This window comes from Megascapheus bottae, chromosome 6, assembly GCF_031878675.1.
Source record: "Megascapheus bottae isolate mThoBot1 chromosome 6, mThoBot2.hap1, whole genome shotgun sequence".
In the NCBI taxonomy this organism is placed as follows: domain Eukaryota; kingdom Metazoa; phylum Chordata; class Mammalia; order Rodentia; family Geomyidae; genus Megascapheus; species Megascapheus bottae.
The window spans coordinates 83639322-83661287 of record NC_143514.1 but is presented as its reverse complement, the minus strand read 5'-3'; the positions used below and the strand labels follow the sequence as shown (position 1 = coordinate 83661287).

The window sequence follows — 21966 nt, the reverse complement described above, 5'->3', positions numbered from 1 at the left end:
GTGGCTTGCAGTTCAAACAGGAACTGGTGGATTTGGCAAGCCCTTGCCCCCAGGCTGAGGGTAAAGGGGACCCAGAAGGGAGCCCTAGGCCTGCAGTGTGGGGAGCTGCTGAAACCCTGCGGTGTGCTAGCTTCTTGACGCCATGGCCTCCAGCATGGCGCCCACCCTCCCTGCCTGGCTGGGTCTATGTAAATGTCACGTGTGGAAAAGGTAGAGCCCTGCAGAGCGGAGGGGGCGGGGGAGCTGCAGGGCCGTCCTACCACGAGAGCCCACCTGCCTGGGAAGAGCCATGCCCTCCTGTGGTCCCCCTCGTGATCCTGCCTGTGATCCCCATTGTGATCCCCATTGTGATCCCCTCATGATCCTGCCTGTGATCCCCATTGTGATCCTCTCATGATCCTGCCTGTGATCCGCCTGTGATCCCCACGTGATCCTGCCTGTGATTCCCCCTGTGATCCCCCTCGTGATCCTGCCTGTGATCCCCATTGTGATCCCCTTGTGATCCTGCCTGTGATCCCCATTGTGATCCCCTCGTGATCCTGCCTGTGATTCCCATTGTGATCCCCCTCGTGATCCTGCCTGTGATCCCCATTGTGATCCCCTCGTGATCCTGCCTGTGATCCTCCTGTGATCCCCTCGTGATCCTGCCTGTGATCCCCATTGTGATCCCCCTCGTGATCCTGCCTGTGATCCCCATTGTGATCCCCTCGTGATCCTGCCTGTGATTCCCATTGTGATCCCCTCGTGATCCTGCCTGTGATCCCCATTGTGATCCCCCTCGTGATCCTGCCTGTGATCCTCCTGTGATCCCCTCGTGATCCTGCCTGTGATCCCCATTGTGATCCCCCTCGTGATCCTGCCTGTGATCCCAATTGTGATCCCCTCGTGATCCTGCCTGTGATCCTCCTGTGATCCCCTCGTGATCCTGCCTGTGATCCCCATTGTGATCCCCCTCGTGATCCTGCCTGTGATCCCCATTGTGATCCCCTTGTGATCCTGCCTGTGATCCCCATTGTGATCCCCCTCATGATCCTGCCTGTGATTCCCATTGTGATCCCCCTCATGATCCTGCCTGTGATCCTCCTGTGATCCCCTCGTGATCCTGCCTGTGATCCCCATTGTGATCCCCCTCGTGATCCTGCCTGTGATCCCAATTGTGATCCCCTCATGATCCTGCCTGTGATCCCCATTGTGATCTCCTCGTGATCCTGCCTGTGATCCCCATTGTGATTCCCCTCATGATCCTGCCTGTGATTCCCATTGTGATCCCCCTCATGATCCTGCCTGTGATCCTCCTGTGATCCCCCTCGTGATCCTGCCTGTGATCCCCCTCGTGATCCCACCTGTGATTCCCCTCGTGATCCTGCCTGTGATTCCCCTCATGATCCCCCCTCGTGATCCCCCCTCATGATCCCGCCTGTGGTCCCCCTCGCTGTCTCCAGCAGCCATGGCTGGGACAGCACAGGGATCGTGTGGGGACAGGCACATGGAGCCGCGGTCCCTGGCGCTGGCATTTCAGCTCTTGACACCCTCAGGCCGGGCAGCAGCCATGGCTCCAGCCACCTGGACAGGAACGGCCCATCCTTGCCCGCAGTGTGTCAGGAGCGGGGCCCGGGCTGCAAGCTGCCTCTTTACACTGCCCTCTTCACACCTCTTGTAGAATCCATCTACCGCCGAGGAGCCAGAAGATGGAGGAAGCTGTACCGCGCCAACGGCCACCTCTTCCAAGCCAAGCGCTTTAACAGGGTGAGTGGTCTGGAGCCCGCCCCGGCCGGGCCGTTCCTGTGCTTCTATAAATGAAGGGGGCTCTTCCTGCACCCCGGCCTCCTTTCAGCTCCCTCTGGAGAAGCCTCGTGGACAGCCCGGAGCTCAGTGAGCCTATGCAGTCCCCACCATGGCCGCCCTGGGTGAATGAGCTTTGTCTTCAGGTCCCTTGGCCCCCTGGTTACACAGTCCTTGATCAGAGCCTGATGGCCAGGCATTGCCAGCATCCTGACCTGAGCAGGCCTGAGACCGCAGCATAGGCTTGTGCTGCTGCTGACCGCAGCATTCCTGGGGCTTCCGTCCTTCCATGGAACCGCGTGGGCTTCCGTCCTCCCCTGTGGCTCTGTGTGGGCTTCCGTCCTCACCTGTGGCTCTGCGTGGACTTCTGTCTCTCCTGTGGCTCTGCGTGGACTTCTGTCTCCCCTGGCACTGCATGGACTTCTGTCTCCCCTGTGGCTCTGCGTGGACTTCTGTCTCCCCTGGCACTGCATGGGCTTCTATCCTCCCCTGGCACTGCATGGGCTTCTGTCCTCCCCTGGCTCTGCGTGGACTTCTGTCTCCCCTGGCACTGCATGGGCTTCTATCCTCCCCTGGCACTGCATGGGCTTCTGTCCTCCCCTGGCTCTGCATGGACTTCTGTCTCCCCTGGCACTGCATGGGCTTCTGTCTCCCCTGGCACTGCGTGGGTTTCTGTCCTCCCCTGGCTCTGCGTGGACTTCTGTCTCCCCTGGCACTGGGTGGCCTCTGTCCTCCCCTGGCTCTGCGTGGACTTCTGTCTCCCCTGGCTCTGCGTGGACTTCTGTCTCCCCTGGCACTGGGTGGCCTCTGTCCTCCCCTGGCTCTGTGTGGACTTCTGTCTCCCCTGGCTCTGCGTGGACTTCTGTCTCCCCTGGCTCTGCATGGACTTCTGTCTCCCCTGGCACTGGGTGGCCTCTGTCCTCCCCTGGCTCTGCGTGGACTTCTGTCTCCCCTGGCTCTGCGTGGACTTCTGTCTCCCCTGGCTCTGCGTGGGCTTCTGTCTCTCCTGTGGCACTGCGTGGACTTCTGTCTCTCCTGTGGCACTGCGTGGACTTCTGTCTCTCCTGTGGCTCTGCGTGGGCTTCTGTCCTCCCCTGGCTCTGCGTGGACTTCTGTCTCTCCTGTGGCACTGCGTGGGCTTCTGTCTCCCCTGGCACTGGGTGTCCTCTGTCCTCCCCTGGCTCTGCGTGGACTTCTGTCTCTCCTGTGGCTCTGCGTGGACTTCTGTCTCCCCTGGCTCTGCGTGGACTTCTGTCTCTCCTGTGGCTCTGCGTGGGCTTCTGTCTCTCCTGTGGCACTGCGTGGACTTCTGTCTCCCCTGGCACTGGGTGGCCTCTGTCCTCCCCTGGCTCTGCGTGGACTTCTGTCTCCCCTGTGGCTCTGCATGGACTTCTGTCTCCCCTGGCTCTGCGTGGACTTCTGTCTCTCCTGTGGCTCTGCGTGGACTTCTGTCTCTCCTGGCTCTGCGTGGACTTCTGTCTCTCCTGTGGCTCTGTGTGGACTTCTGTCTCCCCTGTGGCTCTGCGTGGACTTCTGTCCTCCCCTGTGGCTCTGCGTGGACTTCTGTCTCCCCTGTGGCTCTGCATGGACTTCTGTCTCTCTTGTGACTCTGCGTGGACTTCTGTCTTCCCTGGCACTGGGTGGCCTCTGTCCTCCCCTGGCTCTGCGTGGACTTCTGTCTCTCCTGTGGCTCTGCGTGGACTTCTTTCTCCCCTAGCTCTGCGTGGACTTCTGTCTCCCCTGGCTCTGCGTGGACTTCTGTCTCCCCTGGCACTGGGTGGCCTCTGTCCTCCCCTGGCTCTGCGTGGACTTCTGTCTCCCCTGGCACTGGGTGGCCTCTGTCCTCCCCTGGCACTGCGTGGACTTCTGTCTCTCCTGTGGCTCTGCGTGGACTTCTGTCTCTCCTGTGGCTCTGCGTGGACTTCTGTCTCCCCTGTGGCTCTGCGTGGACTTCTGTCCTCCCCTGTGGCTCTGCGTGAACTTCTGTCCTCCCCTGTGGCTCTGCGTGGACTTCTGTCTCTCCTGTGGCTCTGCGTGGACTTCTGTCTCTCCTGTGGCTCTGCGTGGACTTCTGTCTCTCCTGTGGCTCTGCGTGGACTTCTGTCTCTCTTGTGACTCTGCGTGGACTTCTGTCTCCCCTGGCACTGCATGGGTTTTTGTCTCTCCTGTGGCTCTGCATGGGCTTCTGTCTCCCCTGGCACTGGGTGGCCTCTGTCCTCCCCTGGCTCTGCGTGGGCTTCTGTCTCTCCTGTGGCTCTGCGTGGGCTTCTGTCTCTCCTGTGGCTCTGCATGGACTTCTGTCTCCCCTGTGGCTCTGCGTGGTGCGGAGTGTGGGCTTCTGTCTCTCACCTCCAGCCCCTTCCAAGCGATGCTGTGCTTACTTCCCTGTGTTTCTCCATACGGGGGGGTGGATCCTCTGTGGAGACCCACAGTCCCCTCCCCTCCTGTCTCCTCTGGCGCCTCGGAGGGCAGACTCTCCCCTACCCTGATGTGACAGGATGGGGCCAACAGCCCTCGAGTGGCCCCGGGGTGGGCTGGGCTCCGGGGGTGTGGGCCTGGGCCTGGGGCTCAGCAGACATTGCCTAGGGAGCCCGGGCCCACAGGTCAGGTCAGAGGTCTGCTTGACACCTAGGCCGAGACAGGTGTGGAGAGCCCTGTGTCCTGCATGCACGCTGACCAAGTTGTTGTCCTTCATGGGAAGGGCAAGGCCACAGGGGAAGCTTGGGGTTTGCCCTGGGGGCCAGGCAGGGTCCAGGAGGACATGGAAGCCAAAGTGAGCTGCAGAACCACAGTAGGTCACTCTCCTTAGCAACTCCAAACGTCACCAGCAGAGAGCAGAAAGAGACCCCGGGTGTGGTGTGGCTGCGAAGTGGAGACAGCAAGGCCCGCTGTATTTCTGGCCTAGCGGGCAGGGGTGCCAGGCAGACAGGCTGAGAACCCCTGAGCATGTGAAGAAATAGCAGCGCCCCAGGCTGGAGCACTGGCTGCCTCCGCTCTTCACTTCCACCTGAACTGTAGCCCTGTGGCCAGGGGCCCCTTCCTGTGAACCTGCACTGGCCTGGTTCTGGCACTGGACAGGACTCTGGAAGCCTTGTCCTCTCCTTGCTTGTTGCCTCCATTTCCGGCTGACTGACTTGGCCAAGCGGAAGCCCATCCACTCGCCAGGCAGGCCAGCCAGGGGCCTTCCAGGTGTAGTTTTGTGGAGAGAACTGTGTTCTGCTGATGACCAGTTCAGCCCTGAGTGGTGCTCAGACTCCCTTCCCAAATCAATGAGCCAAGGCTTTTCGTTGTTACCAGGTGGAGGGAGGACCGGCGGGCTTCACAGACAGGGCCCAGAGGCACCCCCTCAGACCAGGCCCGATGCTTATGGCTGCGTGGAAGCTCGTGGCCCGGCACCAGGCCCCATTCTCTTCTGGGTCTTCCTGGGCTCCACGTCCTGGGTCCTGTAGACCAGGTTCTCTGCTCAGGTCGCCCAGCTTTCCACTTAAAAGGGAATTGTGGGGTCAGCAAGATGGGAAGCGGGGACTGCCCACAGGAGGGAAGAGTTCACCACGTTGTCGGTTGGTGGCTGGGGCAATGGCATGCGCAGGGAGGGTGGGGTCAGTCCTCCAGCTGGGACCTGTGTGTGTGTGTGTGTGTGTGTGTGTGTGTGTGTGTGTGTCACCCCCATGGCTTGGGGAAGGAGCGTCAGTGAGGGTGGTGGCCCTCAGCTCTGCGCGTGCAGCAGCTATGTAGATGACGCCAGCTTCCAGGGTACAAACTGATTAAGAACTGTTCCTGGGGCCCAGAGCGTGGCCTAGCACGCATGAAGACCCGGGTTCGATTCCTCGGCACCACATACATAGAAAACAGCCAAAGTGGTGCTGAGGCTCAAGTGGTAGAGCTCTAGCCTTGAGAAAGTCCAAGGACAGTGCTCAGGCCCTGAGCTCAAGCCCAGGACTGGCAAAAAAACAACAAACAAACCTGTTCTTAGCAAGTAAAACCTAGGAGGCAGGAGAGGAGCGTTGTCCCATGGCCGGCTTTTTGTCAGCTCTGGGGCATAGGTGGTTAGTACGGCCTGGTGCTCCAAGTAGACACTGGTGATAAGAAGAGCGCTCGGGCCGTCGCAGAGCTCAGCCCCCTCCACCATGAGGGTCTCCTGAGGGAGATCCGCTCATGTCGGCCTGCAGGGGGAGTGGGGGGGTCCCTCGTCCTCACTGAGCCTCCAGGGACCATGGGAGCCATGGGAGCTGGGTGGCTCAGGGTCCCCTCCCCTCCCAGCCCCAGGGTCCCCCTGGGAGAAGCAGCCAAGGGGCCTCTGGCCGCGTTCTCCCTGGGCCTGAGGGAGAGCCGCCCGCGCCGCCTGCCTGACTGCTCCCGTTGGTCTACAGAGAGCGTACTGCGGCCAGTGCAGCGAGAGGATATGGGGTCTCGCAAGGCAGGGCTACAGGTGCGTCCACTGCAAGCTGCTGGTCCATAAACGCTGCCACGCCCTCGTCCCGCTGACCTGCAGGAGGCATATGGTGAGTGGGGGAGGCGAGGGAGGGGCCCGGGCAGCAGAGACTGCAGTGTGACCCAGGCATGGCGGCCATACCGTCTCCCCTGGGCCTCCTGTGCCCTCTGCTAGGTAGGTAGGGCAGGGAACCGTGCCGCTGGGCCCATCGTGCCGCCGCCCCTGCTGGGCAGCAGCTGTGAGCCCTGCTGAGCAGGCAGAGCTAGGCAGTACCTGGAACTTGAGGGACCCAGGCCCTTTGCACACTGCAGACCCACTGTTCCTCCAGTTGGTAGCCAAGCCCATGTCGGGCCCGGCCCAGCCATGACGGCCCCTGGCCCCACCGACACCCGCTCCAGTCCCACCCCGCCTTGCCCAGTATTGCCGGGTGCAAGGGTTCCCACCCGGTCTGCCGCTGGGATGCATTGCCTTGGCTCCCTGGACACCGAGGGGCCCTAAGAAAGTAGACCAGGGAGCAGGGCCCTCAGGGCTGGGTGAGGTCAGTGCTCGGAGCCCTCTCTGATCCCACATCATCTGCCCAGAAGCCCTTGGCATGCAACCTGGTGGCTGACAACCTTGGTGCCCAGCCAGGGTTGGCCCATGAAACACTGGATCCACAAGAGCACGCACACGCCAGGACCAAGGCCTCAGCACCCCACCCACCTCTGCCACGGGCTCCGTGCTCCCTGCGCTCTGCAGCTCAGCCGTAGTGCGGGCGGGTGGCTCCGTGCCCACGCGGTATGGGTGGTGTGCACAGGTCACAGCGTTTGTCTGTGTGCACGCCACAGCATGTCACCACAAAGGGTGCTCTGCGCTGCCTCAGCTGCACCTTCCTCCACAGGATTCTGCCATGCCTTCCCAGGAGCCTCCAGTAGATGACAAGAGAGACAGTGTGGACCTTCCTTCTGAGGAGACGGATGGAAGTAGGTGCCTGTTTCTACGGGGCAGAGCGGGCTCTGAGCCCCACTGTCTTCTCCTGCCCTCGTGCAGGTTCTCAGTGCAGCCGCTCCCCGCCCCTCTGCCCAGAGCTGCACCGTGCAGCTGCAGGGCCTCGGGCCTGGGGGGCCTTTTCACAGGGAGGCACGTTCTGTCTGGACGGATGGCCAAAACCTGCGCTATCTCGGGGCTGTAGAGCTCTCTTCCTCCGCCCTGGCCCATGGCACCACACCGCCTTTCTTGTCTCTGCTTCCAGCTCGTGTTTAGTAGATGACATGAGATACTCGATGCTTTATTGTAGTTTGGCTTTAAATTAGAGGATTTTGCCTCGCTGAAGGCACTTGAAGCATTGGGTGTGTGCTCTTCTCATTTGTCAGGCTACAGTCATTTCACCCTGCCGTGGGTTTATCCAGCTATGAGGTCATTGATACTCAGGCGCATCTCTAGGGTATCAGGCAAGCTGCCTGGGAACCCAGTTCGGGTGGTACCTGGACCCACAGTCAGAGTCAGCCAGTGTGCTGGGGCCCAGGAAGCCGTAAGGTCGGAAGCCTGGGCCGGGGCTCAGAGCCGCGGCGAGTGGGCTGTGTTCCTCACAACCGGCAACGTGTTTCCTTCCTCCCTGACAGTCGCTTACATTTCTTCAACCCGGAAGCATGACAGCATTAAAGACGACTCAGAGGTGAGTGTGGGCGGGGCTTGTCGTCAATGTGCCCTCCCTCGTCCTCTTTCCACGTGACTGCTCCTGTGGGCTGTCGTGGGTGTTTCACTGTGAACTCCACGTGCTGGGAGCTGTTTGGCTCCCGTGAGACCGTGGCTTTGCCAGCACCTGGGAAGAAGTCCTCATTCCTGGGTCTTGCTTCAGACCCATCTTTTGTGAACCCCCAGAAATCACTAGCCTGCCAGCTATGGAGCCGAGTCGTGGCTCGGAGCATGGCCAGGGACTTAGGTGTTTTTGCCTGGAAAGCCTTCCTCTGGCCCTCCTGGCTCAGCCAGTCCCCTGCTGCCTCTCTGCACCTTCTTCCAAACTGAGGCAGCAGGCTCCGTCCACCTGAGTCCGTGCCCACTCAGTGATTAGTCCCGGCCGAGTGGACGAGGAGCCTGAGCCTCAGTGCAGAGCCCCACGGAGTTGTCCCTGCCTTCTCAAAGTGACCGGCTCAGCCCCTGAGACGCCCACTTTCTGCCTGGCCAGTGTCTCCGGAGCAAACAAGGAGACCTTAGACAGCCAAGTCCACTGCTTCTGCCGGCCTGCGCCACCTGCAGCTCCTCCTGCACGAGAGATGAGACGGCCTGGCCAGAAATTCCCAGCGGGAGGGGGCGGCCCTCTCCTCTTAGATCCCCAGTGACGCTCATTGGTGGCGTGAAAGACCTCAGCCGGCGACCCCAGGGGGCCCTGCGCTGCACGCCACCCACCCCGAGTGTGTGGCCCTGGGGCCACGTCCCCAGCCTGCCTGGCGTTCCTCCATCCCCACAGGGCACAGCCCGGTTCTTCCTCATGGAGGCTCCGTGGGCTGCAGAGCCTCTGCGCCGGGCACAGCGCATGTCTCCGCAGCGGCAGACGTCTCCCTCCCCTCTAGGACCTGAAGCCTGTCATCGATGGAGTGGACGGGATAAAAATCTCTCAAGGGCTGGGGCTGCAGGACTTTGAGCTCATCCGGGTCATCGGCCGGGGGAGCTACGCCAAGGTCCTCCTGGTGCGGCTGAAGAAGAACGACCAGGTCTACGCCATGAAGGTGGTCAAGAAGGAGCTGGTCCACGACGACGAGGTAGGCGTCCTCCTGCAGAGCCACTCCACGGGGCGGGGCGGGGCGGGCGCATCAGGCTGCCGGCCGGCCCTCCCCTCCCGAGTTTGTGCACGCCATGTTGAGACACAAAAGCAACACGTGGCCAGAGCTGGGCTCAGCTGGTTCTGCATGCAGCTTTGTGGCCCACACACAGGCGTTGAGATGGGAGAATGAAGGCCGGGGGTGTGGCCCATGGTGGAGAGCTCGCCTGGCATGCATGGAGACCCGGGTCGATCCCTCGGTACCACACACACAGAGAAAGCCAGAAGTGGTGCTGTGGCTCAAGTGGTAGAGCTCTAGCCTTGGGCGAAGAAGAAACAAGATTGGAGATCAAGTTGTTTGAGAGCTGAGTTGCCGGCAGTCCTGAGTCTTCAACTCAGGGCCTGGGCACTGGCCTTGGGCTTTTCCAAGGCTCTCGTTCTACCCCTTGAGCCACAGCGCCACTTCCGTTGTCATCTGTGTGTGTGGTACTGAGGAGTCGAGCCCAGGACTCTGCGCACACTAGGAGAGCACTCTACCACTAGGCCATGCTCCCAGGCCCTACTCCTTTAGCTTTTGTTTGTTGTGCCTCCATCAGCTGTGAATGGAGACACTAGTTTAGTTGACAGTTGATCTTGTTCAGAGCTTGAATTATCTGTCCTGCTTTTTTTTTTTTGCCAGTCCTGGGCTTGAGCTCAGGGCCTGGGCACTGTCCTTGGACTTTCTCAAGGCTACAGCTCTACCACTTGAGCCTCAGCACCACTTCCGGCTTTTAGCTATGTATGTGGGGTACCGAGGAATCGAACCCTGGTCCTCGTGCATGCTAGGCAAGCACTCTACCACTAGGCCACACTCCTGGCCCCTGTCCAGCTCTTTTTTCGTTTAGGAGTTTGTGTTGAGGAATCTGCAGTTACTTTATTCTTCTTATTGTAATCAAGTCCCCTCTCGGGTTTTGCTGCCTTTAATTTGTTCTTTTCTGCGGTTTTCGTGAGGGTGTGTCTAGGAGAGGTGCTGCTCTGCTTGGAGTTCTGCAGGTCTCTGTCAGATGGCTGTGAGTCTTTCTTGAAGTTAGGGAAGTTTTCTGTTGTTAGTTTGTTACATAGGTGCTCTGTTCCATGTGTAGTTCTTGAATGTCTCTTTGGTATATTCTGAGTGTTTTTTCAGTGTCTTTGGCTGTTCTAATTCCTCTGCTTTATCTTCAACCCCTGATGCCCTGTTTTCAACTCCTTTTGTTGTTGCCTATGCTTTCAACTATGTTTTATGATAGAGCAAGTCTTCATGCTTCCTAGCTCTTTGTTGATATGTCTCTGTGTCTTGTATTTTCTTCTTCTTTTCTTGTCTTGCTGCTTGTCTGCTTTCTCTTGCTATTTTTCAAGTTTTTTTTGTTTTGTTTTGTTTTAGGATCTGCTCTTTCATTTCATCAAGCCATGTCTCTCCTCATTGCTTGACTGAGTCACTTGCTCAGCCTTTCTTCTCACTCCCACTTGAGTCTCCGTGTGTGGCTGGTGGTTTTTGAGGTGGCATGGTGTCTCGTTTGTGCGTGGATTCTGTGGTGTTCGGCTCAGGGCTTGTGCAGTGTGGGTCAGTGGAGTCTGGTGGGCACTTCACTAGAAGTAGAAGTGACAGAGGGACGTTCTGCTGGAGAGACAACTGGGGGAACAAAATGTAAATGTGTAGAGGAAGAAGAGGAAGAAAGACATAAGCCTCAGGCCAGGCCCGGGCCCAGCGTCCTTGACCATGGCTGTGTCCCTGTAAATGATCAGCAGATGGGACTGTGAACCAGTGCTTGGCGTCCACGAAGCCGCTGCTGAGGGGTCTTCAGGGATGGGGGACCCCGGTCCCGGGTTTGGGGCTGAGCACTGGTGTGGTAGGTGAAGAGCTGCTCATGGCCCGGGCTGGAGTGTGGCCTGCCCCAGCATCGAGGTGGAGTAACATGGAGTGAGCCAGGGTGGGGTGTGCAGAGCTGGGGCCTAGGGTCCTCACGTGGAAAGGTGGCTGCAGCGTTGCAGGGGTTGGCATTGCACTACTCCAGCATCCGGCGCTGTGGGGTGATGGGACAGTGCCACTCAGGGGACCCCGCCAAGTCCTCTGTGCTCCGTGGCTCCTGTCGGGGGAGCCTCCACAGGACGCCTGCAGCGGCCTCCACAGCCTCCAGCCCTCCGTGCATGTCTTTCAGGATATCGATTGGGTGCAGACCGAGAAGCACGTGTTTGAGCAGGCATCCAACAACCCCTTCCTGGTCGGCTTGCATTCCTGCTTCCAGACAACAAGCCGGTAAGGGAGAAGTGCTTTCCGTCCCGTCCCGTCCTGTCCTCCCGCTCCGCCACTTCCCCCTCCCCACGTCCCTGGCTGACCGTCCACCCGTCCGTCCGTCCTCATAAGTCCCTCCTCACTGCAGTTTGTCATTCCCAACGGTGGCCGTCACTCTAGGTCAATTCCCACAGGGAAGCGAGGTGTGTGATTCCCCTCGGAAGTGTTGGCTGATGTGTTCCGGGTGTGGGGTGTTTGTGCATCTAGGTCGTCTCGCCAACCTGAGAAGCGAGTGTGTACACAGTGACGTTTTCACTTACAAGCTTTACATGGACAGGAACGCTATTGCTTTAAAATGTTTGATGTGGGGCCCTGAGTGTGGCCTAGTGGTAAAGTGGTTGCTTAGCATGCATGAAGCCCTGGGTTCAATTCCTCAGTACCACATACACAGACAAAGCCAGCCGGCAGTGGTGCTGTGGCCCAAGTGATAAAGCTAGCCTTGAGAAAGCTTAAGGACAGTGCTCAGGCCCTGAGTTCAGGCCCCAGGACTGGCAAAAGAAAAAGAAAAAAGAAAATGAGTGACATGCAGGGTGTAGGATAATACCCACACGCTCCGTTCAGGCTTTGGGCCCCGCTTCCGACTCATTGTCTATCCATGAAGACCCAAAAGCCTCCCCATGTCTGGGCTGCACCGGCACAGTGGAGCACAGCACAGTGGAGTGCTCACTGCCATGTGCTCACAGCACAGATTATTGCACCAAGGGACAAAGCAAACTTGTCAAAAAGAGCTGGTGGAGTGGGCACACCGGTCACCTCGCACTGTGGAGACTGAGCATGACACTAGCCTGAACTACACCGTGAGCCAGCCACCCAGAGAAATGCTAGGAAGGGCTGGGGGTGTGGCCTAGTGGTTAGTGCTCGCCTGGCATGCATGAAGGCCTGGGTTCGATTCCTCAGTACCATATGCATAGAAAAAAGCCAGAAGTGGTGCTGAGGCTCAAGTGGTAGAGCTGTAGCCTTGAGAAAGTCCAAGGACAGTGCTCAGGCCCTAAGCTCAAGGCCCAGAAGGGGGCGGGGAGGAAACTTAAAAAATAAAAATTAAAAAAAGGGGCCGGGAGTTTGGCCTAGTGGTTAAAGTGCTTGCCTAGCATGCACGAAGACCCGGGTTCGATTTCTTGGTACCACATATATAGAAAAAGCCAGAAGTGGTGCTGAGGTTCAACTGGTAGAGTTCTAGCCTTGAGAAAGTCTAAGGACAGTGCTCAGGCTCTGAGCTCAAGCCCAGGCAAAAAAATAAATAAATAAATAGAAATTTTAAAAAAATGCCTAAGAAAAGGTAACAGGCTGGTCCCAAGGGCTCCCTCTGCCTGGCCCATGGCCAAATTTCCTGACTCTAGAAGATACTTAGCAGTGACTCACCAGAGTTCTTGAGAGAGAGAATCCTGGTTCCTACATGGAGAAGAAATGACGAGGTCACAGGTCTGAGGCTCACAGCTGTATCCCTAGCTGTCCTGAGACTTCCTATCTCCAAAAATAACAGAAAGCTGGGCTGGAAGTGGGGCTCCAGTGGTAGAGCCTCTGTAGGCAAGCAAGCCAAGGAAGCATGAGGCCCTAAATTCAAACTCCCACACCAGGGGAGAAAGAGGGATGGAGGGAAAGGACAGAACAGTCACTGCCTCCAGCAGTCATGCAGTCTAAGAATTCTCACAATGTACCAGGTATAAAACGGAGGCCAGAAGAGTTGGTGGTGTGATTTGAATGAAGGCCACGGCCCAACCCTGAGCCAGATTGGGGCCTGTGAGTGAGCCAGAACTGCCAAGGGCAGAAGATAACCATCGTTGCCCTTGGGGGTGGACGCTGCCGCCCACGCTGTCCACTTGGCATGTGTGTGTTGGGTGCTCCTCTTCCAGAAGCGTCTGCGTGGACACCCTGTCCCTGGGCATCCTGGGCCACGTTAGCTGACATAAAATCATGTTGCCTACGCACAGAATGGCACAGTGAGCCGTGTCTACGGGAGTTGGTGTGGGGGCTGTGGGCCACGCCAGCACAGCTGCAGCTGTAGCTGCCCGGCACTCAGTCCCTCACTGTACCTCCCACCTTCTCCTTATACGTACCTGCAGGCCCATGCCACCTTTCCTCCTCCTCCTCCTCCTCCTCCTCCTCCTCCTCCTCCTCCTCTTCCTTCTTCTTCTTTTTTGCCAGTTCTGTCCCTTGATCTCAGGGCCTGAGCACTGTCCTTGGGCTTTCTCAGGGCTAGAGCTCTACCACTTGAGCCACAGTACCACTTCCAGCTTTTTCTGTGTATGTGGTACCAAGGAATTGAACCCGGGTCTTCTTGCATGCTAGGCAAGCACTCCACCACTAGGCCATGCTCCCGGCCTCCATGCCGCCTTTCTGCCAGCATGCCGCCTCACTCCAGACTTGCCTGGCAGTGTTCATGTCCTTCCTCCTCTGAGGTCACTGGCCTTTCTTGGTTCTTCCTCATTTTCCCTCCTAAAGGAGTCTTAGGCCCTCTCCGGTCCCCTGCGTAACCCAGCCACAGTCCTCAGGCCTCCATCCGGTCCCCGAGCCGCTGCCCCCTCCTCCCACCCCAGGGTTGGCACCCAGCCCTGGTCAGAGAATGAGACGGGAAGCACTTTCCCTGCCTGTGAGGCTCTCAGGCCATTTCCAGTCACTGCTGGGACGGAATCCAGGCTTCCCATGTACTAGAACAGGCCACCATTGTTCCCCGGGGCCAACCCTCTCCACGCCCAGCTCTGCCCCTGCTGGGCTCTGCCTCACCTCTGCCCCTGGAGCTCTGGGAAGGCCCGGCCCTCAGTGGTGTGTGTGTGTCATGCTCCCTGTCTCCATGCCTGTGCCATGGTCAGGACTCATGAGGGAGGTGGCTCAGCCCAGCTGGAGTTCCCCTAAGGGTGGAACTCAAACAAGGGCTTTATCTTCATTCTTGTGTGTAAACTTGAAGAATTGCCTGGAGTCTTGACCGCTCTTGACCCGGCTTGTTCAAGCACCCTGGTAGGTAGAATGAGCCGTGATAAAACCGCTGGCAGGTATTTTGGTGTGACCCAGCTGTAGCCACTCCCAAGAGGCATTTCTGTGGGGCTGCCAGTGGTCACTGCAGGCATGGAGGGAGGGAGGGAGGCAGGCAGGCAGGCAGGCAGGCAGGCAGGCAGGCAGGTAGGCAGGCAGGCAGGCAGGGAAGGAAGCAGGCAGGCAGGCAGGCAGGCAGGCAGGGAGGGAGGAGGTAGGCAGGCAGGCAGGCAGGGAGGGAGAGAGGGAGGGAGACAGGCAGGCAGGGAGGAGGTAGGCAGGCAGGCAGGCAGGCAGGCAGGCAGGCAGGGAGGCAGGCAGGGAGGGAGGAGGCAGGGAGGCAGGCAGGCAGGCAGGGAGGCAGGCAGGCAGGGAGGAGGTAGGCAGGCAGGCAGGCAGGCAGGCAGGCAGGCAGGCAGGCAGGCAGGGAGGCAGGCAGGGAGGGAGGGAGGAGGCAGGGAGGCAGGCAGGGAGGGAGGAGGCAGGCAGGGAGGCAGGCAGGCAGGGAGGCCATTCTGTGGGGCTGCCAGTGGTCACTCCCTGTGCCGCCTCCTTGTGTGAGGCTGTGAGCAGTGGTTTGCAGCCGTGTTTGGCCTCCTCCAGGGAGCAATTAGCATGCATGTCCGCATTCTTGGCCTCTTCGTTTTTGAACTGGTACCTCAGCTTGAGTTGAGGCCTGGGTGCTAGCCACACCCACGAGAGCCACACCTCTACTTCCGGCTTTTTGCTGGTAATTGGAGATAAGTCTCACAGGCTTTTCAGCAGAGCGTGGCTTTAAACCCCAATCCTCAGATCCCAGGCTCCTGAGTAGCAAGGATTCTAGGTGAGAGCCACCCGTCCAGCCTCAGTCCTGGGGCTTGAACTCAGGGCCCGAGCACTGTCCCTGAGCTTCTTTACCACTTGAGCCACAGCTCAATCTGCTTAACAGATTTTTGATGGTCAGCTGCTGTCTCGTGCACTTTCCTGTGGGGCTGGCTTCCAGCCACATCTTCAGATCTCAGCCTCCTGGGGAGCTAGGATTACAGGTGTGTGCATGCGTGTGCATGTGTGTGCATGCGTGTGCATGTGTGTGTGCGTGTGCGTGCACCAGTCCTGAGCCTTGGCCTGGGCCTGGGCCTGGGCCTGAGCACTGTCCTTGGGTTTTCTCAAGGTTAGTGCTCTGCCACTTGAGCCACAGCACTACTTTCAGCTTTTTCTGTGTGTGGTATCGGGGAATTGAACCCAGGGCTTCCTGCATGGTAGGCAGGCACAAAGTAAAATCAGTTCTTGTCCAAATGGACATTTGTAGGTTTTCATGCGACTCGCAGCCTACTGGGAAACACGGGACCCGGGGGGTGGGGGGATGGGGGCCAGGGACACTGGGGGGCTCTGGGGGCCGGGAGGACACAGGGCCAGGGGCATTGGGCAGGTTTCTAGGTAGAGTCGCCTCACGTGCACGTCCACAACAAGCACCTTCGTGCCGCTCTCTGTGTGTGGCTCACTGAGCTGGAGGAGAACTCGGAGACCTCTAACCAGCACGGGCCACACTGCCAGCCTCTTGCTTCAGCTACCCTAAAGTTTCTCCTGACAGCAGTGTGGGTATAGCTCTGGGGCCCAGGGTCCTCCTGGGGACTTCTAGGTGCATGGACAGAATGTCACCAGCAGGCCAGGGCATGGCACCCAGTCAATAAGCCTGAGCTTCCGCTCCTGCAGAGCTTCTACCCCTGCAGATTCTCTACCCCTGCAGAGGGTCTCCCTGCAGAGCTTCTACCCCTGCAGAGGGTCTCCTGAGCCCTACTGCGGCTCTGAGCAGATGAAGGGCCACAGCAATTGTAAAGCAGACACTGGGGAGTCATTAGAGACCCCTGCCACCTCCCTTGGGTTTCATGGCAGAGCTGCCCTTGCATCCCAGCTGCAGAGCACTGGGGCAGTTGCAGTCTGTGCTGGGCTGAGCTGCTGTCTGTCCTTAGGCTGTCTGGCCCTGCTGGGACCAAGCTCTCCCTGGGTAAGGCCTGAGCCCTGCCTCCTCCTCCTCCTCCTGTGGGCACAGCCTGGACTCCTCTCCCCCCACTGTGGAGATAATTGCTGGATTCAGGAGGGCCTTCTGTGTCCACGGGCTCCGCTCTGGAGCCTCCGCAGGCGTGCTGTAGGCCTGCTGCTGCTGTTGCTGAGGGCTGGATGAATGTCTGTGGCCCTGGTTCTCACACAACAGGAAGTGGATTAATCTGGAGGCAGGGTGCTGGAGTGGAAGTCTGGCAAATACAATCTTGGTGATTATAAAGGAGCCTCTGGGTGGGGGAAAAAAAAAAAGGATTTCTTTTCTCTCCAAATCCAGTGGTGCCTGTGCCATCCGTCGGCTGTGTTCACACACAGGGCGGCTGCAAATACCATGAAAGAGGTGTTTTTAACAACACAAGCCTCTGTTACGGAGAAGCTAAACCCTTATCTGTAGAATTAATTTAGCCATAAAGTCTTCAAAACAGGGAGCTACTTCCATTTAAACTACTCCAGAAAGACAGCCTCGAGATGGACTCAAGTTGCCACCAGAGGCAGGTGAAGCTGTGTGTTGTCCCTCCAAAAGCAGGGGCTCTATGGAGGGTCCTTGATTTTGATCGCAGAATAAACATTTCTGGACAAGTCACGGTGGGAAGAAAACTTGGCAGAATTTCATTGAGAAAGTCGGCAGCAGGCCAGCAGACAGGTGAACAGGCAGAGCGGACAAGATCGCTCTAGCAGGGCATGGGCCTCTCGGAGGGAGAGACAGGGGAGTTGTGTCTTCAAGGGAGTTGTGTCTTCAAGGTCGTCTTGACTCCAGTCACTCCTGGTGACTTTCTGGGTGCCTAGACTTGGGGGGAATTCCTTCTACGTAAGGCTGCGTCCTGCCATAAGTCAGATGCTCCTCCTTAAGATAAGGAGGCGTCCTGCTGTCTCTGGAGCAAAGATAGTGATCTTGTTTCTGAATACCTGCTTCTGAGTTGCCAGATTCGTCCTGCCTCATTTTCCCCTGAAACGACTCTGGCCCTTGCTCTTAGGGGAGTGGCTGGATGACTGTCATCTCCTGGTCTGCTGTAAGCTTGGGTTTTTAATTCCTAGCAGCTGTTCCCTAAGCATTCCTGCCTCAAGATGAGTGTGTCTGAGCCCCGGGGCCTGGCCCTGGCCGCACCCAGGCCAGGATGGCCGCCTCCCCTTCAACACCTGCAGCTGGGTGGGGAGGCACAGCGAGTTTGGGCTTAGTGCACCCCAGGCACCAGACCGGGGGGGACACCGGCTGCTCACTTGTTATTGGCAGCACTGAGGTTTGAGCTCTTAGAAACTTGAGCTTGCCACAGGTGCACCTGCCCCTCTCCCTCCACTTACTCAACACAGAGTTGCTGTGCTCTTTACGGAGAGCGCCCCTCCGCAGGGCCTTTCAGGGGCGCCCAGACTGGCACAGTCTTCCCGCCAAGCATCCTCACAGACATTGTTCCTGGTTCTTCATACAGGATCACACTCCAGCCCGCCGGAGCCCTCCTAGACCTCTAGAGCAGGAGGTGACCTCCCCGAAGTCACTGCAGAGGGTTGGCCGGAAAGCCCAGGGCACCAAGCTCGGGGTGGGAGCCGGGAGGGGGCGCCTCAGCCGCAGGCTCACAGGGAGGGGGCGCAGGGGAGCGTCTGTAAGGGTCTGGGGGGGGCAGCCCTGGTGGCCCTGGCATCGTGACACCTCCGGGCCTGGGGTGAAGAAGCCGCCTCCACACGCTGCTCACAGGGCCTTGGTGCAGAGGCGCGGGTGGTCTGCCTTGCTCTGTGCTGGCCGCTCTCCTGACCAGGACAGGGGACACGGCAGCCCCCCCACGCCCGGGTGGCCGTGTGAGGCAGCGTGGTGAAAACCGGGATGGCCCCCCTGGAGAGCTGCTCTGGGGGGGGGGGCGGCACCCAGCAGGCCCCACGGCCGGAAGCGGCGGTGAGGTGGGCAAGAAGCAGCCAGGCGTGCGGAGCGTCCCGTGGGGAGGGTGAGTCAGACCCGTGCCCAGAATGGAAAGAGCCCACGGCAAGTGGCAGCTGTAGAGCCAGCGTGGGAGCCACGTCAGCCTCGGTCTTCCTGACAGCCTGGCGTGGCTCACGTCTGGAACTCCTTCCATGGTCGCAGAGCAGCTCAGACCCACGTCCTGGCGGGGCTGGGGGGCGCCAGGCAGGTGGGCCCGGGCCACCCGAGGCTTGGGCCCCAGGACTGCTCTGTTCTGTCCTGGAACAGCCGTGGAGACTCCTTCTCAAGTTCCCAAGGGCGAGGGGCCCCGCAGCACAGCCTCCGACCCTGCCACAGCACAGGGGCCACGGCCACCCGTGGCTGGGCTTTGTTCGGCAGCTGCTTATGGCACAAACCCACTGTGGACAAATGTAAGATGTTCGTGGCTGTGTGTCACTAAACCTTCATTTACACACACAAGTTGTGGCCAGCCTTGGTGAGCTCCACTTCCTGTCACTGCCCTAGGGCTTCCACTCAGGGACCCGGCCAGCACTCAAGACTGTCATCTGCCACTTGAGCCCCAGCTCCACTTCAACCTTCCGTGGTTGGTAGGAGATAAGTCTCAGGGACTTTCGCTGCGTAGGCTGGCTTTGAACTGCCATCCTCCCACCCGAGCCTCCCGAGTAGTTCCCAAGACAGGTGTGAGTGCAGCGGCTGGCTGGCCCTTGTCCTGGTTCTCAGCAGCGTCTCATGCTGCACTGTTTTCCACCCACGGGATGGGGCAGGGCAGGGTGTGGCCACGCCTGCTTCTTTCCTTGGCCTTGGATCCCAGTCTGACTGCATTTAGGTTCCTTTTTCTTCCCTTGGATCCTTTTACTTTTCCCTCCTCTGCCTGTGGGACTTGAACTCTTGGCCCAGGCGCTGTCTGTCTTCAGCTCAAAGCTACCGCCCTACCCCTTGAGCCTCAGCACCATTTCCGGTTTTCTGGTGGTTGGAAATAAAGAGTCCTATGGACTTTGGTGCCTGGGCTGGCTTTGAACCTCAGTCCTCAGATCTTCTGAGTAGCTGGGATGGCAGGTGTGAGCCACAGCGCCCGGCTCTGTGTTCCTTCTTGCGACATTTTAAGTACCGATGTGTGGCGCTCAGTCTGGGAGGAAGATGTGGCTGGCACGTGGCAGGGCGTGGCCAGTCTTCACAGCCCTGTGGTTTGGTGTGGACGAGGGGCTGTGCCAACGTGGGGGACCCACACTCCGCCTCTCCTGTGGAGGTCTGTGGAGTCTCAGGCAGGGGTGACATCTGCGGTGGCACTGTGGTGACAAGGTCACCTGAGGGTGAGTTGTGTGTCTGTCTTGGCGGATTTCTGTTTTGAAGAAATGTTGAAAATATTGAAAACAGGATTCTATCTCTAGGCCAAAAATTTTAAAAAAAATGCAAGTTCCTTAGGTTCACAGCTGCTTACACACGCGCGCACGCACGCACGCACATGCACACACATACACACATGCACATGCGCACGCACACACGCACAGTGAGGGTACCTGCTGGCCCAGCTGCCTGGAAGCAGGACAGACTGCAGGTTTGGAGCCTGGCTCAGGGGGTGGAGCACCTGCCTGGGCTGGGGCTGAGGAACTGACCGTGCTGAACACTCACTGCCTTTTTTCCGGTGCTGGGGATTGAACCCATGACCTCTCGACGTGCTCTGCAGGGCTCCAGTGGGGGCTGTGGGGCCTCCAGGCTGGGGATTGAACCCATGACCTCTCGACGTGCTCTGCAGGGCTCCAGTGGGGGCTGTGGGGCCTCCAGGCTGGGGATTGAACCCATGACCTCTCGACGTGCTCTGCAGGGCTCCAGTGGGGGCTGTGGGGCCTCCAGGCTGGGCTACGGTTAGGAGGCTGGATGTGGGTCCACCGAGGGCGTCAATCCCTGGGACGCCGGGCACGACTGACTGCACGCTGGCCCTCGCCGTGGAGCCCCCCCACCCTGTCCCTGGCCACCCAGCTGCTCACGTTGGCCCTGAGGAGCCAGTGCAGGACTGCGGGACGCTGTCATGCCAGCATCCGAGGCGGCCGTCCCGGCGGCCCCTGGCTGAGGTGGCTTGGTGCAGGCTGAGCTCAGCCCCCGACTGCCTCTCCTGCTCAGGTTGTTCCTGGTCATAGAGTATGTCAACGGAGGAGACCTCATGTTCCACATGCAGAGGCAGAGGAAGCTCCCCGAGGAGCATGCCAGGTGGGTGAGCGCCGAGGGCCAGGCCCTGTGGGGCGGCGGACATGGGGGCCTTCCGCAAGAGGGCCGTGGGGAGGTGACGCAGCAGGGAGATGACAGGAAGGGCTGTCACCAACGCCAGCTCCTCTCCAGAGCTATGGCGTGTGCACGTGGGGCCGGGAGGGGACAGTGTCTTCTCGGGGTGAGAGGCACTGGGGCTGCAGGTCCCCTCGCCTCTCCTTCCTGAAGCCAGCCTGAGAAGGAGGGGAAGGGCTTTCGGCTTACTCCTCACTTCCTGCTTCCTTCTTTCTCACTTCCACATGTGTGCACGCGCAGACACACACACACACACACACACACACACTTGTACAGGTCACTAGACCCTCCAGAGAAAGGTAGGGAAAGGTCAAGCACGGTGGCTGCTCACTCCCTGAGCTGTGGCCTTCCTGGACAGGCCTGGGTGGTGGAATGTCCCCAGCAGAGAAGTGAGCCCCCGGCTGCGGGCCCCAGGCCTCGCACGAGCGCACACGCCCCACTGCCTCTCCAGATGACGCCCTCTGGCGTGATGGCCTCCAGGCTCCGACCTGCTGTGTGTGCAGCCGTACCTGATGGTCCTGTGTGGACAGAAGTGTGTGTGTGTGTGTGTGTGGACCCACCAGGTCACATGGCAGTTCCGTTTTTCACAGTTGACTTTCAAGTGGCCCCATTTTACATTCCCACCAACGTGCACAGGATTCTTTTTTGGAGGGGGTTGGCAGGTTGAACTCTGAGCACTGCCCCTGAGCATTTCAGCTCAAGGCTACCACTCTGCCACTTGAATCCCAATGCTGCTTCTGGTTTTCTGGTGGTTAATTGGAGACGCGAGTCTCACGGACTTTTGCTTTTTGGGTTTTTGGTTTTTTTTGCCAGTCCTGGGGCTTGAACTCAGGGCCTGGGCACTGTCCTTGGACTTCTTTTTCTCAAGGCTAGAGCTCTACCCTTGAGCCACAGCACCAAGTCCAGCTTTTTTCTATGTATTTGATACGGAGGAATCGAACCTGGGTCTTTGTGCATGCTAGGCAAACTGTACCACTAGGCCACACTCCCAGGCCCTGGCTGGACATGGTTAATGGTGGTGTTCCCATGGGGGTGGCATGGGTTTACGTTTCAGTTTCCTGGTGGCAGGCTGGGCTGAGCACCTGTTTCTGCGCGTGTGTGTGTGTGTGTCATCCTGGAGAGAACGTGGGTCAGTAGGGAGGAGCATCTGAGCTGGGCGTGGTCTGCAGAGGCCGGGACCCAGCACCCCTGCTGTCCATCTGACCTGCGCTGCCCTGCCCGGCAGGTTCTACGCTGCCGAGATCTGTATCGCCCTCAATTTCCTGCATGAGCGAGGGATCATCTACCGGGACCTCAAGCTGGATAACGTCCTGCTCGATGCAGACGGACACATCAAGCTGACAGACTACGGCATGTGCAAGGTGAACGGCTATGCGGGGCCCGGCCTCCCCCATCCCCTTCCCGCCACCCCCCCACACCCCCACACACACACACCGGCCTCGATCTCCAGAAGAAACACCAACCCCTGGACATGGCTGTCCCTCTGCCCCACACCTGTCCCCCTCCCCGAGTCCGTCACC

At 59.1% G+C, this 21966-nt stretch overlaps 1 protein-coding gene across 2 annotated transcripts in view; it reads left to right on the top strand.

The window, feature by feature from the left end:
- Prkcz (protein kinase C zeta) overlaps window positions 1-21966 on the top strand; it is a 109570-nt gene that overhangs the window by 81219 nt on the left and 6385 nt on the right. For both annotated transcript variants that reach the window (XM_090335990.1, XM_090335991.1), the window contains 8 exons: window positions 1661-1746; window positions 6153-6284; window positions 7095-7176; window positions 7816-7868; window positions 8764-8952; window positions 11126-11223; window positions 20288-20374; window positions 21672-21807. In XM_090335990.1, the coding sequence (XP_090192116.1) occupies window positions 1661-1746; window positions 6153-6284; window positions 7095-7176; window positions 7816-7868; window positions 8764-8952; window positions 11126-11223; window positions 20288-20374; window positions 21672-21807 (863 nt within the window). The remainder of the gene's footprint in view (window positions 1-1660; window positions 1747-6152; window positions 6285-7094; window positions 7177-7815; window positions 7869-8763; window positions 8953-11125; window positions 11224-20287; window positions 20375-21671; window positions 21808-21966) is intronic.